This window comes from Anomalospiza imberbis, chromosome 23, assembly GCF_031753505.1.
Source record: "Anomalospiza imberbis isolate Cuckoo-Finch-1a 21T00152 chromosome 23, ASM3175350v1, whole genome shotgun sequence".
Lineage (NCBI taxonomy): Eukaryota > Metazoa > Chordata > Aves > Passeriformes > Viduidae > Anomalospiza > Anomalospiza imberbis.
Window position 1 is genome coordinate 6,095,456 of NC_089703.1, and position 20,424 is coordinate 6,115,879.

General features: G+C 54.0%; 1 protein-coding gene across 4 annotated transcripts; it reads left to right on the plus strand.

Moving 5' to 3' along the window:
• The first annotated feature begins 951 nt into the window (after positions 1-951).
• On the plus strand, positions 952-18,425 carry TMEM240 (transmembrane protein 240). Of its 4 annotated transcripts, XM_068171729.1 has the most exons (5): positions 1,064-1,242; positions 1,933-2,222; positions 2,504-2,610; positions 13,582-13,790; positions 18,253-18,403. In XM_068171729.1, exons 2-5 carry the CDS (start codon positions 2,166-2,168, stop codon positions 18,399-18,401), a joined length of 522 nt encoding a protein of 173 aa, XP_068027830.1. In that variant the 5' UTR covers positions 1,064-1,242; positions 1,933-2,165; the 3' UTR covers positions 18,402-18,403. The 4 variants fall into 4 exon arrangements, with proteins under 4 accessions (XP_068027831.1, XP_068027830.1, XP_068027833.1 ...); XM_068171730.1 differs by lacking the exon at positions 1,933-2,222 and having other exon boundaries at positions 952-1,242; positions 18,253-18,425; XM_068171732.1 differs by lacking the exon at positions 1,933-2,222 and having other exon boundaries at positions 1,064-1,238.
• The last annotated feature ends 1,999 nt before the right edge of the window (positions 18,426-20,424 follow it).

The following is a 20,424-nucleotide window of genomic DNA, read 5'->3' on the forward strand; positions in this document are numbered from 1 at the left end:
GTGGAAGTAGCTCAGGGCAGAGGGCTGTGCAGGATAAAGCAAGAGGTGCCTTCCCAGCCCTGCTGCTCCCTTTGCATGAAGAGCCTGGCTTGTGAAATGTTCCATGTGTGTGGTTTCATTAAAAAAAAAAATTAAAAAATTAAAAAAAAAAATCTGCAATGCAATCTGTGCTCTAATTTGAGGACACCATTTAGTGATTTTAATTGTGTGACAGTATTTTGGTATTTTCAATACCCAGTAGTAGGTTAATGACTGTTCCTTGAAGAATGGAGTTTATATAACACCAGTCATTACATAAGAAGGCTGATTGTGGCCTGAGGAGCAGGAGGGAAACAAATTTGCAAAAATGCAAAACCCAGCACCAGCAAACTCTGCTTTGGTCACCGTGGGAAGCCCAAAAAAAGGAACACCTGGGTTCTAGCAAGGAGAAGCTCACCGTGAGGAAGGCTGAGGATGGGAGGGGAAGGCACTGCGGGACATCAAGCTCGGCTGCCACGCATTTCCCACGTGCTGGCTGCGATCGCTTCCGTTCCTCCACCTCGCCCCGTTCGCTGTAAAAGGAACAACAACCAAACAAGCAAAAAGTTACCGGCTGGTCACTGCTTTGCTTTTCTTTTCTTTCCATCTTCCCAGCAGCTCCTAAGCGTGGCCTGAGTTGGACTGACCGCTAGCACGGTGGAACAAAGCCGTGGAGAGCGAAGCACGACCCTTTCCTCGGCCTTAGGGACAGAGACGGGACAAAGTTCTTTGTGTCACAACAGTGCCGGGGTCTCTCTGCATCACCCCGGCCTTTCCCGGGGGGCCACGCCAGGGAGGATTTGCGGCCGGGGTGGGATTTGCTCCCCGCTCCGGGAGGCTCCGCTGCCTCCCTCGGGAGCCCTTCGGGTTCGGGGCCGGGACCCCCGCAAGGTCCCCGCGTTCCGTGCGGGCCGAGCCGGCGGAGGAGGCGCCGAGGGATGCGCGGGGGCGCGGCGGAGCCCGGGGCTCGCACCCCCGGCCGCGCCCGCACCCCCGGGCGCAGGGAGGGCGGGGGGGCCCGGCGGGGCCGCGAGGGGCCGGGGCCGACCCCGGGCGGAGGAAGGGCGGGGTGAGGATGGCGTGTGGCACTGGAAACGCGGCCAAGCGCCGCTGCCGGGGCTCGGCGTGCGGCTGCGGGGCGGGGGGAGCCCCGCAGGGCCGGCCCGCAGAGCTGGAGCCGCCGCTCGCCATGAGCCGCTCCCGGAGCAGCGCCTCCCCACGTAGGTAAATGCCCGGGGTGGGGAGGGGGCGGCCGGCGCTGCCTGGGCGCATCTTCCCCCTCGCTGCATCCCGCATCCCTCCCCTGCATCCCGCATCCCTCCCCCGAGCGGGGCCGGCCGGCGGCGCCCGGGAGGGGCTGGGCCGGGGGCTGCCGGCGGGGACAGCGCAGCCCCGAGCCGGGAGGGTTTGTGGGGCTGATTTTTTTTTTTTTTTTTTTTTTTTTTTTTTGGGGGGGGGTGGGGGGGAGGTGTGAGTGTGGGCGCGGTGATTTGCGGGCTGGGGTATTTTTTTTTTTTTCCCGATTTTTATTTGGCAGCGCTCGGCAGCGGGGATGATTTTGGGGAGGGTCGGCGGAGAGGATGCGATGAGGCTCCCCCGGAGTGGGTGATTTTTTTGCAGCCTGCCTCCTCCTCCCCCAGCCTCTCCCCCCCACCCCGGGTTTGGCTGCCTCGCTTCCCAGTTGCTGCATGAAGGCTGTGCTTGCACCGGCGTGTGCCCGCTCCCGGAGCCGCGCACCCGCCGCCACCGCGGCCGGGGGGAGCCCGGGGCCAGCGGCGGGTGTGGAATTATTATTATTATTATTTTCATTTTTAATTTTTTTCTATTTTTAATATATTTTTTTAATATTTATTTATTTTTTTCATTATTTTTATTTTAAAATTTTTTTTTTTTTACCTGTCACATTCGTCCTAGAATAATAAAAATATAAAGCGGGCAGGGCGCGGGAGCCCGCGGCATCCCCGGCACGGGGGAGTGCGTGTGTGTGCGCGGGGGGCGCCCCGCCGCCCCGCCGCCCCCCGCCGCACCGCAGCGTGCGGGCAGCGAGCGCGATGCGCCCCGCGCTCGGCTCTGCGGAATAGCGCGGCCGCCGCTCGCCCTCCGCGGGCTGGGGGCGCACGGACCCGACCGCTGGCCATTCCCTCTTGATGTCCATGAATGCAAACACCATGATTTTCATGATCCTGGGCGCCTCTATCGTTATGGTAAGAGATTTTTGCTTATCTCCCTCCCCTCCATGGTCCCCCCCCACCCCCCCCGCACTCCCGCCTCCTTTCCACCTTCCCCCCGCTCTGTCCCTCAGCCTGTGCACCTCTGAGTGTGTGTGTGTGTGTGTGTGTGTGTGTGTGTGCATGTGTGTGTGCCCCGGCGAGCAGCAAAGATTCTTTTCTTGATGACTGCTTCAGTCTCTGGCAATCAAACTGGAGTCAATGTTTTATTCCACCATCCAGAGTTGACCAGATGCCTTGGTTGTGGGCTCTTACAGGCAATAGCTTGCTTGATGGACATGAATGCGTTGTTGGACAGATTTCACAATTACATCCTACCGCATCTCAGAGGGGAGGACCGAGTTTGTCACTGCAACTGTGGAAGGTGAGTTACCTGCAGAGCATCTCCCCTGCCCTGCCCCCAGCCCCTTCCCACCGTGGCTCCCCGGGGAGGAGGTGACCAGGGACAGGGAGCTGCTGCCTGGGAGCTGGGCTACCATTTTTGCATTCTGGCTGTGTCTCACCTTCCTCAGCAGCTCCTGCATGAACAGGGTGAGGGGGGGTGGTGGGGGTTGTGGTTTTTTTCTGGAAGAAGAGTTTTCTGTGGGCTTGGAAGTGCATTTTCCTTTGTGTACAGGCATTGGGAGCCCCGGGAGAGTGAGTAACTTTGATTTAAACGTTTGTCAATTTGCCTTTTGTTGTCAGTTGGGCCGTGGTGTTTCCCCAGCCTGTTTGTGGTCTGGGTGTTGCAGTTGGTGGTGCTTGTGTGGCTCATAAATGGAATGGGGCTTGGAGGAATGAGAGGATCCCTGTCCAGGCTGGAACGTGGCCGCCTAGGACAGAGTCGCTTGGAGGCTTTGCGATCAATCTTCGATCAGATTTTAATTCCCTGTGGCTTTTCCTCCTGGACCCAGCACACTGAGGAGGCTGGGCTGAGCTTTTGGGTGAGCCAGGAGCGTCGGGCAGGACGCTGTGCCAGGAGCGGTGCCTCTGCTGTGCACAAGTTTATGCCTGGACAAATACCTGCTTCCCTCCGTGCCTCTTGGCGATGCTTCATCCTCCTGAACAACATCGCTCTCGTGCGTTATCCCTGAAGTGCTCAGCTTGAAACTGGGCTCTGCCTGCTCTGGAATCCGTTCAGGCCCAGGGCTGGGCTCTGGGGAGGTGGATTTCGCCTTTCTCTGTGGGACTGCTGCTGGTGCTCCTCGTGCTGCTCTCCCGGAGGCCTGGTTCCCCTCCTGTGCCTGGTTACTCACTGCCTGCGGGAGAGTTTCTTGCCTGTGGGGGAGGAAAGCAGCGTGAGGCTGTGCCAGCTAAAGGACACGCTGGGAGAGCCCTCCCTTGCCACATGCAGCCTTCAGGTTTGAGCTTTCCTCCTCTTGGAGCTGCCTCTGGAGCCAGCTGTGTCCTGTCTCCCAGGTGTCACCTCCCTCTGGTGTCGCTGGAGCGGGAGCTGGGAGCTGGGATGCGCTTGGCTTGGAGAAGAGACAGTGCTTTGCCTTCCTCCCCACGGCTCCTCCTCAGCCTCCTGGGACAGAGCAGCAGAGGAGGCAGCAGCAGCAGCACCTCCAGGGCCAGGAGCAGCCAGGCCTGGGGGAGGTGGCAGCACCCTCAGCTCCTGGGGCATCTCCCTCTTTGAGAGGCTGTGGGCAAAAGACTTCCACACTGTCTTCCACTTGGCTTTGGCGAGGATTTGCTTTTTCTGAGCTGTTTCTTTCTTGATGTTTTCCGCTGGTTTGAGAGTTTTCCTCTGCTTCTTCCACTAGTTTTCCTTTTTACTCGTCACAGCTTGCTTCAGTGCTGTGAAAACGGGCTGCTGGTCATGGGCTGTAATGTCTGGAGTGGCTGAGGAGTGTCAGGTCTCGCTGGTGGCTTGGCTGAGTGTCCCCTGTGCCCAAGGCTGGGGAGGTGGCAGGGGCACCCCTCTGTGCTCTGCCTCTGTGCCTGCAGAGATGCTCTTGAGGCAGATAAATTGGCCGTGGCACTCTCCACAAACACCACTGGGTCGTTTCCTCGAAAGTGCGCAAAAATCCTTCCAAACTGCTGAGCTTGGACGTGAGAGGGGGCAAAAAGCAAAGTTTATCCCTTGCCTCAGGTATGTGGGAGCAGTGGCTCTTGCCAACAGAAGCAGCTCAGGAACCTCTGCGCGTTGGCTCCGAGCTGCTCCTCCCTGACCAGGAGATTCCCAGGCGCTCCCTGTGCTGTGCCACTCGTGCTGAGCTGTGCCCTGACCTGCTGCCCCCGTGGCAGCGTTTGGAGCCCAGGCTGGACGTGGCCTGTCCCCTCTGTGAGCTGCCCAGGAGCCCCGAGCCCGGCCCTGGGGCAGGAGCTGCTCCCCAGGCAGGGCTGTGTCCTGGAGCCTCTTGTCAGCACTGATGAAGAACTTAATTTGCCAACAAGCAGAGGGAGTCCTCGGAGGAGGGAGCTGGCTGCAGCTCAGTGTGGTGCAGCGAGGAGTGGGGAAAATCAGGAAATGTTGCAGAAATGGAAGGGAAGGAGGAATTGGGATGAAGGAAGATTGATGTGCAGCGGGCTGAGCTGCTGCAATTAATGATCTCCCTCCTGCCCCAGCCTGGGTCACAGTATCAGGCAGACCCAATAATTCATTCAGAAATGTTTTCCCTCCTGTCCTCTCCTCTCCTGGTCATCTCCTTCCTCAGGGCATCAGAGAGGACCCAGTCTGGGTGGAATTGTCCAGGCACCCAGGCTGGGTGGGAGTGCCTGGCCCTGGATGTGCTCTCCAGGAGGAGCTGAATCTGCTCTGGGCTCGAGGGGCTGGAGCTGCCCCAGAGGTGCTGGCTGTGGGCAGGGAGGGCTGGCTCTGTGTCCCAGCTGTGCCCGGGGATGTGGCAGCACCCCCGGGCCGTGGGAGAGCACCCACAGCTGGGAAAGCTCTGCTGCCTCTGCTTGGGAAGGGGAGCTGAGCCCTGCCGGGCTCTCCTGGTGCCTCCTCAGCCTGGATCCCCGCTCCCCTGGCACTGGAGTGTTCCCAGTGTTCCCAGTGTTCCCAGCTCCACTTTGGGAGTCCCTGGTCCCTGTCCCCACGTCCAGCTCCAGCTGGACCTGCTGTTGCTCCCTGGAGAGGCTGGCAGGCAGCAGCACCAGCTGTGCCCAGGCTGTGCCCAGGTTCTGGGGGCTCTGGGGCCACTGGAGTCACCCAGGGGCACGGCCAGGAGCTCCTGAGGCCCAGGGAGGCCGTGCCTGGGCTCTGTCCTGGTGGGCAGGGCTGTGCCTTGCCCTCTTCTTCCCTCTGAGGGATTCTGGCCCTCCAGGCAGGTCCCAGGATGGGTACAAGGAGTGCTGTACGTTATTTTTGCCGTGTTTTTAAGCATTCAGCGTGTTTGCAGTGGCTGGGAAGGACCAAGACAGTGGGGAAGGAAAGCAGCCCCATGTCCAGTGCTGCTGGGGGCTGACCCCCACCTTCACCCTTCCCTGTGGCTCAGGGGCCCTGGGGCTGTTGTCATTCCATGCCAGGAGTGATTTGCTGAGCTGAGAGGGTCCGGGAGGTGCTTTTGAAGTCAGATGGGAGCTGTGAGAACCAAGAGGGAGCTGTGACACCTGTGCTGTGCAGGGTTGGAGTGGCTGCAGGGCCTGGAGCCCTGGGCTGTGGGGAGCTGGGGCTGCCTGCAGCTGCTCAGGCTGCCCTGGCCCATATTTGCAATTTTTTAGGTGGCCCTGAGCCTCTGTTTGCAGTCTGAGTGAGCCTGGGCTGAGTGAGCCTTTGCTGTGGAGCGTCCCTGCTCTGGTGGCCGAGCTGGACGTTCCCCTGGGCTCTGAGGGTGACAAATGTCCTCCCCTGTGCAGGTGAGGTGTCACCATCGGGCTGGGCCCGGGTTTTCCCTGCTCCAGAGCAGCAGAGGGAGGAGGGCAGAGCTGCCAGCATCCCCAGGCCATGGGAGAGCACCCAGAGCTGGGAAAACTCTGCTGGGGAAGGGGAGCTGGGCTGGGCTGGAGGGAGAACCTGAGCACAGAGCCAGGGCTGGCAGCTGGAGTGAGCCTGGGTGTGACAGGGACAGCTCCTCTGTCTCATCTGCCTCAGCCAGGGGTGACAGCCAGGGGTGACAGCCAGGGGTGACAGCCAGGGGTGACAGCCACGCTCCCTGCCTCGATCCCCGGGGAGCCTGGCACTCCCCATGCCCTGGAGGCATCCAGGCTGTGCGGAGCCCCTGCCGGGCTCTCAGCCCGCTCTGCCTCCGTCCCTGGGCTGGGCTGTCCCCGGGGAGGGCAGGGCTGGCCGGGACTGACCCGCTGCTCCGTCCCGGGCAGCAAAGGGTCTCCGTGGAAGGGAGCAGATCAGGAGCTGGGTGATGTCATGCACAGCAAAAACACCAAAGGGCGTCCGTGGGGGAGGCAGGGGAGCTGGAGGGAGCAGATGACGCCTGGACAGAGCGAGGAGCCACCGAAACAGCCGCGGGGGCTCCCAGGTGGCTGCTCTGGAGAGAACGGGGCCCTCCCGAGCTCCGGTGTGTTTCCTCCTTGCCGCTGACCTTCTGGGTGACCTTGGCCGAGTCCTTACCCCCCAGGAGCAGGGCTGGGAAGGGCCGGGAGCAGTGTCAGGAGTGTCCCCGGGGTGCCAGCAGCCTGCAGCAGAGCCCGGCCGGCCTGGGGACAGCTCTGCTGCCCTGGGGATGCTCCAGCGCTGCTCTCCCCAGGCTCTGCCCGGGAGGGAAGGGAGCTGTCCTGAGAGCAGAGCCTGGGGACGCTGCCATGCCCCGGGCTGGGCACAGCAATGTGAGGAGGCTGCCGGCCAGGGCCCTGCCCTGATGCTGCGATCACTGGGGAAGGTGGCACTGCTGGCAGGAGGGACACGAGGGACCTTCCTCCTCTGTTTGCTCCTTTCCCAGCCACTCTGGAGACCCCCCTGTGCCCAGACCCTCTGTGGATGTTCTTGCCCGGTGCTGGCGACTACCAGCCCTTCCCTGGGCTCCCGGCAGCTGTGCCAGCGCCGTGTTCCCAGCAGGACCAGGAGCAGCGAGATGTTCTCGGTGGTGCCACCACCCTGCTGTGCCCACTGGCCGTGCTGGGACCGGCCCTGCGAGCCTGGGGCTGCTCGGGGAGCTGAGAACGGCCGCAAGGTCGGGCAGGGCTGGGGACAGGGCGGCTCTGCCTCGCTCCAGCCCCGCCCGGGGGCCGCACGAGCCCGGCTGCCCCAAATCCCGCTGCAGCTGGCCACGGGGAAGGGCTCGGGCCGGCCAGGACGTGGCAGCTGCAGCGTGAGCCCGGGAGATGTGACGCGGCTGCCACTGCCACCTGCCCGGCAGGGAGCCGGGCTGAGCCGGAGCATCGGCGCCTCCCTGTCCCCGTCCTTGTCCCCCATCCCTGGCCCTGTCGCTGTCCCCCATCCCTGGCCCTCTCCCTGTCTCTGTCTCTGTTCACATCCCCGTCCCTGTCGCTGTCCCTGTCCCTACCGTTGTCCTCGTCCCTGTCGCTGTCCCCATCCCTGTCCCTGTCCCTGTCGCTGTCCCCATCGCTGTCCCTATCCCTGTCCCCATCCCTGTCCCCATCCCCATCACTGTCCCCCATTCCCGTCCCCATCCCCATCCCTGTCCCCATCCCTGTCCCCATCCCCATCGTTGTCCCTGTCGCTGTCCCCGTCGCTGTCGCTGTCCCCGCGTGTGCCTCAAACACCCCGTGGCTTTCCCGAGCCGCGCTGTGGCTGCAGCAGCGGCGCTCACACAAGGTCACCGCAGGGGACAATAGCGCTGGGGACAGGCGAGAGCAGCGCTGGAGCTTCTCCCCCTGTGCCACAGCCCGGCACGGGGACACGTGCGCAGACACACAGACCTCTGTCTGTCTGTCTGTCTGTCTGTCACCTGAGCCGGGTGGCAGCAGAGCGGGAGTTCCTGGCCCGGCTGTGCTGGAATTTCTGTCCCTGGAATTTGTGTGGAAGCTCCAGCACAGCCAGGGTGGGCACAGCTCGGGGTTTTTTGGGATATCCTAAAGGTGGGCACAGCTCGGGGTGTTCTGGGATATCCTAAAGGTGGGCACAGCTCGGGGTGTTCTGGGATATCCTAAAGGTGGGCACAGCTCGGGGTTTTTTGGGATATCCTAAAGGTGGGCACAGCTCGGGGTGTTCTGGGATATCCTAAAGGTGGGCACAGCTCGGGGTGTTCTGGGATATCCTAAAGGTGGGCACAGCTCGGGGTGTTCTGGGATATCCTAAAGGTGGGCACAGCTCGGGGTGTTCTGGGATATCCTAAAGGTGGGCACAGCTCGGGGTGTTCTGGGATATCCTAAAGGTGGGCACAGCTCGGGGTGTTCTGGGATATCCTAAAGGTGGGCACAGCTCGGGGTGTTCTGGGATATCCTAAAGGTGGGCACAGCTCGGGGTGTTCTGGGATATCCTAAAGGTGGGCACAGCTCGGGGTGTTTTGGGATATCCTAAAGGTGGGCACAGCTCGGGGTGTTTTGGGATATCCTAAAGGTGGGCACAGCTCGGGGTGTTCTGGGATCCCCCGAGGGTGGGCACAGCTCGGGCACAGGGTTAACCTGGCAGCAGCTGGAGCTGTCCAGGATTTGGCCCTCGGGAATTATTTGTTTTGTCCTTTTCTTGTAAATAATCACGGGCAGACCCTGGGTTTGGCTGGTGAGGGCCACGTGTGGCACCTCTGTCACAGGGATCTGGGGACAATGGGATGTGGGAGATGTGTGCAGGGATTTGGGGACATGGGAGATGTGTGCAGGGATTTGGGGAACATGGGACATGGGAGATGTGTGCAGGGATTTGGGGACATGGGAGATGTGTGCAGGGCTTTGGGGACATGGGAGATGTGTGCAGGGATTTGGGGAACATGGGACATGGCAGATGTGTGCAGGGATTTGGGGACATGGGAGATGTGTGCAGGGATTTGGGGACATGGGAGATGTGTGCAGGGATTTGGGGACAGTGGGACATGGAAGATGTGTGCAGGGATTTGGGGAACATGGGACATGGAAGATGTGTGCAGGGATTTGGGGAACATGGGACACGGGAGATGTGTGCAGGGATTTGGGGACAATGGGAGATGTGTGCAGGGATTTGGGGATGTGTGCAGGGATTTGGGGACATGGGAGATGTGTGCAGGGATTTGGGGACAGTGGGACATGTGTGCAGGATTTGGTGGCATTGGAACACGGGAAGTGCTTGGCTGTGGTCATGGGAGCCCTCCCCTTCCTTCTGGGCACCCCCGACCCTCCTGCAGCCCCTGCCCCCGCATTTCCCAGCGCCAGCAGAGGGAAAATCCTGATCCAAACCAGGGGCAGGGCTGCCCTCAGCCCCCTGCCACCAGCGCTGGCACCTCGTGTCCCTTCCCTTTCCCCGGGTGGCAGTGGGGGCTGGAGGGGCTGCTTGCCACCCCGGAGCCGGTGCCAGCCCCGTGCCAGCCCCGAGCCCGGCTCAGCGGGAGCTGGTGCAGGTGGCCCCCATTAGGGCTGTTTTCAGAGGGCTCCTTCGAGCGGAGCTTTGTTTGTGTCAATATTTGGACGTTTCTCAGGCGTGATTAGCGAGCAACCTGCACCTCATGAATATTCAGAGCCCCCGGCGATTGCCTCGCTCGGCTCCGCGAGTGGGAGCGGGGCCGTGCCTGGGGAGGGACAGGGACAGGGACACGGGGACGCGGTGCTGGGGACACCGGGCAGCGCTGGCACAGCCCCGGCTGCCTGAACTGGGGGCACTGGTGTGCCAGGGCTGTGCTGGTGGAGGGCACGTGGGGATGGGCATCACCTGGGTGGGTGCGTGGTCACTCCTGGGACAGGGACAGCTCCACCAGTGCCCACCTGGGCAGGGACAGGGACAGTGCCAGCAGTGCCCACCTGTGGCAGGGACAGCTCCACCAGTGCCCACCTGTGGCAGGGACAGTGCCACCAGGACAGGGACAGCTCCACCAGTGCCCACCTGGGCAGGGACAGGGACAGTGCCAGCAGTGCCCACCAGGACAGGGACAGCTCCACCAGTGCCCACCTGGGCAGGGACAGGGACAGTGCCAGCAGTGCCCACCTGGACAGGGACAGTGCCAGCAGTGCCCACCTGGGCAGGGACAGGGACAGTGCCAGCAGTGCCCACCTGGACAGGGACAGGGACAGTGCCAGCAGTGCCCACCTGGACAGGGACAGCTCCACCAGTGCCCACCTGGGCAGGGACAGGGACAGGGACAGCTCCTCCAGTGCCCACCTGGGCAGGGACAGGGACAGGGACAGCTCCACCAGTGCCCACCTGGGACAGGGACAGGGACAGCTCCACCAGTGCCCACCTGGGACAGGGACAGGGACAGTGCCAGCAGTGCCCACCTGGGACAGGGACAGGGACAGCTCCACCAGTGCCCACCTGGGCAGGGACAGGGACAGGGACAGCTCCACCAGTGCCCAGCTGGGACAGGGACAGGGACAGTGCCAGCAGTGCCCACCTGGGACAGGGACAGGGACAGCTCCACCAGTGCCCACCTGGGACAGGGACAGGGACAGCTCCACCAGTGCCCACCTGGGCAGGGACAGGGACAGGGACAGCTCCTCCAGTGCCCACCTGGACAGGGACAGGGACAGTGCCAGCAGTGCCCACCTGGGACAGGGACAGGGACAGCTCCACCAGTGCCCACCTGGACAGGGACAGGGACAGCTCCACCAGTGCCCACCTGGGCAGGGACAGGGACAGGGACAGTGCCCACCTGGGACAGGGACAGTGCCAGCAGTGCCCACCTGGGCAGGGCCAGCAGCTCCACCTTTGCTCCAATCAAGTCCTGCTGTTTCTAGGCCCTGGGGTTAGTGTAAGAGAGGAGGAGAATCTGCCTTTCATCCTCTCAGAATTTTGCAATGTGACTGAAAACTTGGAGAGAATGTGTCAGATCTCAAACAAAGATTAGGTTTGATGGCACGGAGCCGTGGGTTCTGCGGCCCAGCCCAGAATTCTGCTGAGGGAGTTGTATCATCTCCCCATACTTTAAAGGATTTAGACTCTGAGTTTAGGATGAAATATGGCTTGAGGTTTTCATATTTATTTCTTGCTTGCTTGCTTGTTTTTTGGGAGTTTTTTTTTGTTTGGTTTTTTGGTTGATTTTTAAAAAAATTAATTCTAAATGTATCTCACAACTTATAATTATTATATATATTATAATTAAACATTATATTTTATAATAGATATTATTATATTATAGTAATATAATATAATATAATATAACATTTTAAAAAGCATTTTTTTTATATTTATCGAAGGGCCTTCAGGTACATTTAGAGCAGAAGAAATCCCCCAAAAATGGACCACAGGGTCACAGGTTTCTATATTTTTATAAGTTTGGTCCATTTGCATATTGGGGGTGATTCTCCCAATTACAGCTTCAGGTAATGAAGGAATTTTGGGAGAAAAGTTGTCAAAACACAATACATCATATATCAAAATAAGATACATCATATAGCCAACCCAGGACAGTTTGGGGATTTTTTTTTTGTTTTTTTTTTTTTTGGTTTTTTTTTTTTTTTTTGGGTTGTTTTTTGTTTGTCTGTCTGTTTGCTTGTTTTGGTTTTTGTTTTAGGTTTTGTTTTGGGTCTTTTTTGTTTGGTTGTTTTTGTTGTTGTTTTTGGGGGGGGGTTGGTGGTTTTGTTTGTTTGTTTGTTTGTTGGGTTATTTTGTTTTTGTTTTTCTTTAATTTGAGCCTGAGCTCAGAGATTTTTGTGTTTTCCCTCCCTTTTTATGCTTTCCTCTCTGCTGGCAGCAGCACAAAAAAGCCAGGCCAGCCTTTCTGCTGCTGGGGACGGTGGGAGATGTGACATTCCCGTCCTCTGGGCAGACAGACATCCTTCTGTCTCTCAGGAGAAGAGAAAACAATCTTTATCCCTGCTCCTCTGTTCTCCCCACGTGGAACGTGGTGTGGAGATTGTTCACCCGCAGTGATGGCTGGGTTGGATCCTGGTGAAGGTTGTTTGGGGTCAGTGAGCAGTGGGATCCAGCTGTGGCTCGGGCTCTCAGCAGTCACGGGTTTGAGTTAGTTGGAGAGGTGAGTAAGAAGTGAGTAAGTAGAATAGGATACTTGTAGGAATATAAAAAGGTAAAAGACTTCAGAATGCGTAAAAAGGCCCCAGAAAGTAGACGTAAAGCTCAGAAAGGCTGGGAAATTTCAAAATCTTCTCATGGGAAGCTAGGAAGTTAAGAACCAAGTGAATACATTTATATCTATCATAAGGAACAAGAAAGAACAAGCACTTATTGATAGCTCAAGATGTGAGAAGTCCTAGATACATGCATTGCAAATATAGAAGTTTCAATCTTAAATAACAAATTATTGTGTATTGTTTGAGGTTCATAGAAGTCCTTTTGTTAATGTTAAACACACGTGAGTCCTTTTCTTCTTGGTTAGAGTATAATGACTTTACACCTTTTCTTTTATGCTATTGGTTCAAAGAATATGTAGAAAAAGGCTTTGCATGGGCTGCCATCTGGTCTCTGCTCTGGATTTGTTGTTATTTCCCTGTGTCTCTTGCTTTTTGCTTGTATGATACAGACAATAAATCCTAAGTCTGCAGCCAGTCAGGGTCCCGTCCCGTTTGTGAGACACGGACCGATGCAGCAGAGACAGTCTCTCTTTAAATAGTATATGAACGTAATATAATATGGTTTTAAAAAAGCGGATCCTTCCGCCTTCTGACCTGGAGCAGACATCCGCATTTCTTCTCGTCAGGGGTCGCCTGATTTCCGATAGGGAGGGACGGGGAGGGAAGGCAAAAGGAGAATGTCGGAGACCAGGACATCCCTCTGGCTGCCCTGGCTGTCTCGAGACCCTGGCAGGGGGCTCAGAGACCTTGGCATGAAGTCAAAAACACCTGTGGCTGCGATTTTAGCCCGTGGAAAAAACTGCCAGCCTTGCATGAAGAATTACAAGCCACAAGGGTTTGTGTAGTGTGATATTTGAATTAATGTAGGGTGGAAAAGTAGGAATTTGAGGATTTTTAGAATATAATTCAGGGGGTCAAGATGGAGGGATTTGGGCGTGTCCTGGCCTTCTTCTCCTTCTCCTTGCCCTCCATGTCTTGCTGTGATGGTGACACTTTTCTGTTGGTTCAAGGTAGAGATTCACAGTCTACCATGGGCGATGGGAACTGGTAATAAACTGTAAACACACACACGTAGTTTTGAGTCTATAAGGTGGGAACTGCCCAGGGCTCGGGGCAGGTGGCCACGGCCTCCTTTCAGGACGGACATCGGCAGGTCAGAGAAAGAATGTTATAGACAAGGGAAAATAAGCAACCTTGGAAACGTGATCGGACGCGTTCCAGGCTCCTTCTTTTGCTGCACGGGCTGGGAAAAGGACTTCCACTCTGTTGGGGTCCCGATAAGCTGACCCTGACAGAAGAACCTGCACTGACTTCTTCCCCGTTTCCGCCCCGTTTCCAGGCACCACGTGCACTATGTCATCCCCTACGACGGGGACCAGTCGGTGGTGGACTCCTCGGAGAATTACTTTGTGACTGACAACGTCACCAAGCAGGAGATCGACCTGATGCTGGGGCTGCTGCTGGGCTTCTGCATCAGCTGGTTCCTGGTGTGGATGGACGGGGTGCTGCACTACGCCGTGCGCGCCTGGCGGACCAGCCGGCGCTATGGTGAGTGCTGCTCCTCCTCCCCATCGTCCTCCTCTTCCTCCTCCTCCTTCTTCTCATCTTCTCCTCTTCCTCCTCCTCCTTCTTCTCATCTTCCTTGTCCTCTTCCTCCTCATCTTCTCCTCTTTCTTCGCATCTTCTTCTCTTCCTCTCCTCTTTCTTCTCATCGTCTCCTCTTCCTCCTCCTCCTCGTCATCTTCCTTCTCCTCCTCCTCGTCGTCTTCCTCCTCCTCTTCTCCTCCTCCTCCTCGTCTTCCTCCTCCTCTTCTCCTCTTCCTCTTCTTCCTCCTCATCCTCATCTTCCTCATCTTCTCCTCTTCCTCCTTTTCTTCTTCCTCATCTTCTCCTCTTTCTTCTCATCTTCTCCTCTTCCTCCTCCTCCTTCTTCTCATCTTCCTTGTCCTCTTCCTCCTCATCTTCTCCTCTTTCTTCGCATCTTCTTCTCTTCCTCTCCTCTTTCTTCTCATCGTCTCCTCTTCCTCCTCCTCCTCGTCATCTTCCTTCTCCTCCTCCTCGTCGTCTTCCTCCTCCTCTTCTCCTCCTCCTCCTCGTCTTCCTCCTCCTCTTCTCCTCTTCCTCTTCTTCTTCCTCATCCTCATCTTCCTCCTCATCTTCTCCTCTTCCTCTTCCTTCTTCTCATCTCCTCCTCTTCTTCCTCCCTTTCCTCCTCTTCCTCCTCCTCCTCCTCTCTCAGCCCCTGCTTGTCACAGCTGAGACAGAGTCAATACAAAGCAGCACACTCCCTTTTCAGAAGGCTTCAGGCCTATTTTTATTTTACACACACATTCTTACCAAACATTCCTACAAAACTCCCAAGTCTACACTTCACTCATTGGGCAGGAAACACAAACCGAGTGCTCACTGGAGCAGGCAGCTGCAGGTTTCTCTTCTTTATCCTTTTTTTCTTGGTTTTTATGTCAATGACCTCGGTAGAGAATTCCTTCAGGGGTGAACATGGATCCTCTTCTCAAACTTCTCTCTGGCTCACATACCTCACTGTAAAACCTCTTCCACAGCTGCCCTCTCCCTGGAGCCTGGGGCAGCTGGAAAAGGCCAAGCTGCTGCTTTATTCCACCTGGATCTGGCACAAATCTGGGATTTTCCAGCCCTCTGTATCCCCCTTGCTCTGGATGCTCCCAGCCTGGGGTGTTCCAGGATTCCGTGACCTGAGCAGGAACGTTGGTGTGGGAATTCTGTGGGCAGAACATCTTCAGGCCGCACCAAAATCCCCCAGGAAAAGCTGGATTTTTTTTTTTTCCCTAGCTGCTGGGAGAGCAGCCTGGTGCTGGTTGTGTAAAGCTGTGACACTGCAGTGACAGTGACAGACATCTGCGGGGTGCCAGCTGACACCCCATTATTTCCATTTCCATATTTCCATTTCCATTTCCATATTTCCTTTTCCATATTTCCATTTCCATTTCCATATTTCCTTTTCCATATTTCCATTTCCATATTTCAGTATTTCCATTTCCGTATTTCCATATTTCCATTTTCATATTTCCATATTTCCATTTCCATGTTTCCATTTCCATTTCCATATTTCCATATTTTCATTTCCATATTTCCATTTCCATATTTCCATTTCCATTTCCATATTTCCATTTTCATGTTTCCATATTTCCATTTCCATATTTCCATTTCCATGTTTCCATTTCCATTTCCATATTTCCATTTCCATTTCCATATTTCCATTTTCATGTTTCCATATTTCCATTTCCATATTTCCATTTCCATGTTTCCATTTCCATTTCCATATTTCCATTTCCATTTCCATATTTCCGTTTTCATATTTCCATATTTCCATTTCCATATTTCCATATTTCCATTTCCATATTTCCATTTCCATGTTTCCATTTCCATATTTCCATTTCCATTTCCATATTTCCATTTCCATTTCCATGTTTCCATTTCCATATTTCCATTTCCATTTTCATATTTCCTTTTCTTTTTCCATTTCCATATTTCCATTTCCATCCCTTTCCACCCCTCATCCCTGACCAGACGTGGAGAGGTTTTTATTCAGTTGTGCCATCAGCCCCGTGGGGGAAAAGGCTTGGCCACAATGGCCAAGTTTTTGGTTCTTATTGGGTTTTTTGGTGGTTTGGTTTTGGGGTTTTTTTGGGATTTTGGGGGGGTTTTTTGGTGGTTTGTTTCAGTTTGGTTTTTGGTTTTTATTGGGTTTTTTGGTAGTTTGTTTTTTGGTATATTTTTGGTTTTTTGGGGATTTTTTGGGGGTTTTTTGGAGTTTTTTTGTGGTTTTTTGGGAATTTTTTGATGGTTTGTATTGGTTTGGTTTTTGGTTTTTATTGGGTTTTTTGGTGGTTTGTTTTTTGGTTTTTTTGGGTTTTTTGGGGATTTTTGGGGGTTTTTTTGGAGTTTTTTTGTGGTTTTTTCGGAATTTTTTTGATGGTTTGGTTTGTTTTGGTTTTTGATTTTTGTTGGGTTTTTTGGTAGTTTGTTTTTTGGGTTTTTTTGGGTTTTTTGGGGATTTTTGGGGAGATTTTTAGAGGTTTTCTGTGGTTTTTTGGGAATTGTTTTGGTGTTTGTTTTGGTTTGGTTTTTGGTTTGTATTGAATTTTTTGGTGGTTTGCTTTTGGGGGTTTTTTTGTTTTGTTTTTTGGGGTTTTTTGGAGGTTTTTTGGGGTTTTTTGGGATTTTTTTTGATGGTTTGGTTTGGTTTTAGTTTTTATTGGGTTTTTTTGGTAGGTTTTTTTTGGGTTTTTTGGGTTTTTTTGGGTTTTTTTTGGAGGTTTTCTGTGGGTTTTTGGGAATTTTTTTGATGGTTTGGTTTGGTTTTTGGGTTTTTTTGGTGGTTTGTTTTTGGGTTTTATTGCTGTTTTTTTGATTTTTGTTTTTTGTTTTGTGTTTTTTGTTTTGATTTAGATGTTTATTGTTTTTTATTTCTATTACAGTTTTACAAGCTGTGAGTTCCACAGTATTTTACTAACAAGTTATAAAATGGTTTTGTATTTACCTTTACAAGGTTTCTAAAGGAAAAATTTCCTAATTAACAAATGATACTTGAATTATTTTTGCCTTTAACTTAATAACTACTTGCATTTCATAATGTGGACTTTTAAATTTAGTTACAAAATACTATTTAAACCTAAGAAGGTGAAGAAGAAGGCCTAGTTACTGTTTTAAAATTTTATTTTACATATATCACTATATTTTAAAATTTTAAACTTTAAGTTTTCTGCTGTGTGATGTTACACGCTCTTATTGAAGCCACACACATTTTTTGCTTTATTATTTCATTTTTGGAGGGTTTTTTTTACCGTTTTAGGTTAAATTCAACACAGAAAGTCTAAAATTCTCAGCAGCTCCTCCTGTGCCCCCTGTCCTTCTCTGGGACTCTGTGTTTTGGGCTGGAATCAGGCAAAATTTTCCTGGCAGTGGGGGGCAGCTGAAATCTTGCTGCAGGGAGAGGTGCCTGGGCTGAGGGGGGAATTAGTGGGTAAAAAATGGGTTAAAAAGGTGTTGGGGCACAGGGTGATGTGGGATTAAGCCTTTTTCTGCCCCAGGGAGGTGTTTTAAAAGCTTTTATTTTGGTTTTGGCCTCACGTGAAGGGTGACACAATACAGATGTTGTAGCTCACAGCATCACAATCCTGATTTCCTAATTACAACAAGTAATCAATGTTTCTTGGCCTGTCAGCTTTAGCCACACCGTGCTGCAAATGCCTTGAAGTTATTAATCTAAAATTACCCCTCGTGGCTCCTCCTCCAGTGTTTTTTTAATAGTTTTATTTCTCCAAAGTTCCCAGGCTTATCTGCAAGGCCATCCTTTGAAACTTGTTTCTGGCTCCATTTCTCTCTCAGCAATGTCTGTCCTGTTCCATGGCATTTCTAAATCGGCATTTCTTATCTCAAGGTTTGCACACAGATGTGTGAGCCTTCTGTCAGGCTTGGAGAATTCCCTACAAATCCATTTCCCCCTCTCTCTTGAACGGGACAAAAAATTTCTCTGATGGTTTTGTTTATTGCTTGTTGTGTACAGTGAGGTATATACAAGGTACCAACATTGTCACTATAATAATGAATGAATATAAATATTTGTATTTGTAAATCAATGCGCATAAATTATCAATTTTCAATTAGTAATTATTATTTATTAATATGCCCATATGCCAATATGTCAATATGTCAATATGTGAATATATTGATGTATTGATATATGGATATATTGATATATTAGTGTATTAATGCACCAATAATTAATATCTATACACTTATTTTGGAAAGCTCTTCTAGTTAAGGTGTAAAATGAGCGGTGAATTAATTCCCAAGCTTTGGGAATTCTCTACAAATCCATTTCCCACTGGGGGTGGTGGCAGCAGGGAGGACAAGGGTGGACAGCGAGCTCTGCTCCCGTCCCTGCCCAGCCCTGGAGGGACCTCAGGGGTGGCTCTGCCTTCAGGTGTCCCTGCAAGCCCTCACCTTCCCTCTCCTCCCTGCCTTCCAGACAACTCCTGGTCCTGGATTCCGAAATTTTGTAACTTGAAGGAGCTGAGGAAGCGTCACCACCGGCAGTACGAGGAGGCCACCGGGAACATGGTGCACATCAAACAGAAGCTGTACCACAACGGGCACCCCAGCCCCCGGCACCTCTGAGGGACCCCCAGCCTCCAGGGACTGCAGCCAGCTTTTAAAACACACACAGGACTCCTCTTCCTCCTGGGGAACAGCCTCTGGATTGCTCCCAAGCCAGCTGAGGACACGGATTTTCGGGATCCATCCCGGGTGTCCACGGGTGGACACGCCACGATGCACAACTAAAGCCAGTCCTGGATGCTCTGCAGCCAAGGCTTTGCACTGTGTTCCACATTTTATTGTCAGACTCGTGTAAATATGTAAAAAAAAAAAAAAAAAAAAAAAAAGAAAGAGAGAGAGAAAAGAGTTTTGCATTATACTTTCAACCCCTCCCCCCATTTTCCTGGCTGTCCTGCACATCCCGCTGGGAATGTTGGATGGAGCTGGGACAGCAGCAAGAAGATGCAGAGTGTCTCCTCCAGGAGCTGCAGCCCCCAGAGTTTCTCGGCTCCTTTGCCTGGGGCGTGCCCGGCTCTGCCCCTGCCGTGCCTGGAAGGGCCTGGCTGCTCACAGGTTTGGAAGGGGGAAGGCACAGCGGCCCCCGCTTGGGCTTTTTGCTTTGGTTCACGTTCTGGGGAGCTGCTGTGGGGGAAGGAAGGGCTGGGAATGTGTCAGGGGTTTGCTCTTTGCATTGCTGTCCACTGAAACCTGCCTTAAGCAACCCGAGCCCAGAGCCAGGGCGGTGGGGCTGCTGCTGCTGCTGCTTTGGTGGCACCTTTGGTGGCACCTTTGGTGGTGGCAGGGCTGCTGTCCTTCGCTAGAGGAGGGTGGGATGTGTCAGACCTGACTCATCAACACCTCCCAGGTAAGGAGCTGCTCTGCCCCTCTTCCTGCAGGGTGAGCCTGGATAAAACACCCCAAAACTCCAAAAACCCCAGAGAGCAGCACAGAGGAGGCCCTGAGCAGGGTGAGCCTGGATAAAACACCCCAAAAACCCCAAAAATCCCAAAAACCCCAGAGAGCAGCACAGAGGAGGCCCTGAGCAGGGTGAGCTTGGATAAAACACCCCAAAAACCCCAAAAAGCAGCACAGAGGGAGCCCTGAGCAGCCTCTTCTTGTAGTGTGAGCCTGGTAGAGGGAGCCCTGAGCAGGGTGAGCCTGGATAAAACACCCCAAAAACCCCAAAACCCCAGAAAGCAGCATAGAGGGAGCCCTGAGCAGCCTCTTCTTGTAGTGTGAGCCTGGTTAAAACACCCCAAAACCCCAAAGTGCAGCACAGAGGGAGCCCTGAGCAGGGTGAACCTGGATAAAACACCCCAAAACCCCAAAGTGCAGCACAGAGGGGGCCCTGATCAGGGTGAGCCTGGATAAAACACCCCAAAACCCCAAAGTGCAGCACAGAGGGAGCCCTGATCAGGGTGAGCCTGGATAAAACACCCCAAAACCCCAGAAAACAGCACAGAGGGGGCCCTGAGCAGCCTCACCTGTCCTGCACACCCTTTCTTGTGGGGCTGGGCTTGAGGGACACGGAGAAACCAAGCCCAAACTCCTCCCCAGACATCCCAAATGTCCCCAAGGCTGTCACACTCCGAGGATGCTCCGAAGTGGTTTGGCATGTGCTGCTCCTGGTGTGGGTTTTGAGGTCTGGATGGGATCAAGGCTCTGAAAGCAGTGTCCCAAAACCCCAAAAACCTCCTTTAGGGCCAGCAGAGGGGCCTGGAGGAGCTGTAGGGCCAAGGGGTGTCTGGTGCCTGTCCTGGTCCGGGCTGGGCAGGGCAGAGAGGATTTGTTAGCAGGGATAAAGGAGGGAAATGCCATCCCCAGGAGTCTGAGAGCCCTGAACCCTCACCACTTCCCCTCCATTCATCATTTTGTATCCAGTGGGTTGGTGCAGAAATGGGGAAAACACCCAGAACTGAAGGATGCTGAGCATTGCCAGAAAAATCTCCTTTTTTTCCCCCCATGGATTCCTTGGCACTCTCAGTGGCCTCCTGCTGTTTGACAGCAGGGAAAAGGACACCACAACACCACAACTCCTGCTCCTCCCTCCCTGCTCCAGTTTCTGTGTCTTGGGGTTGTTTTGTTAATTTCCTATGCCCAGTTC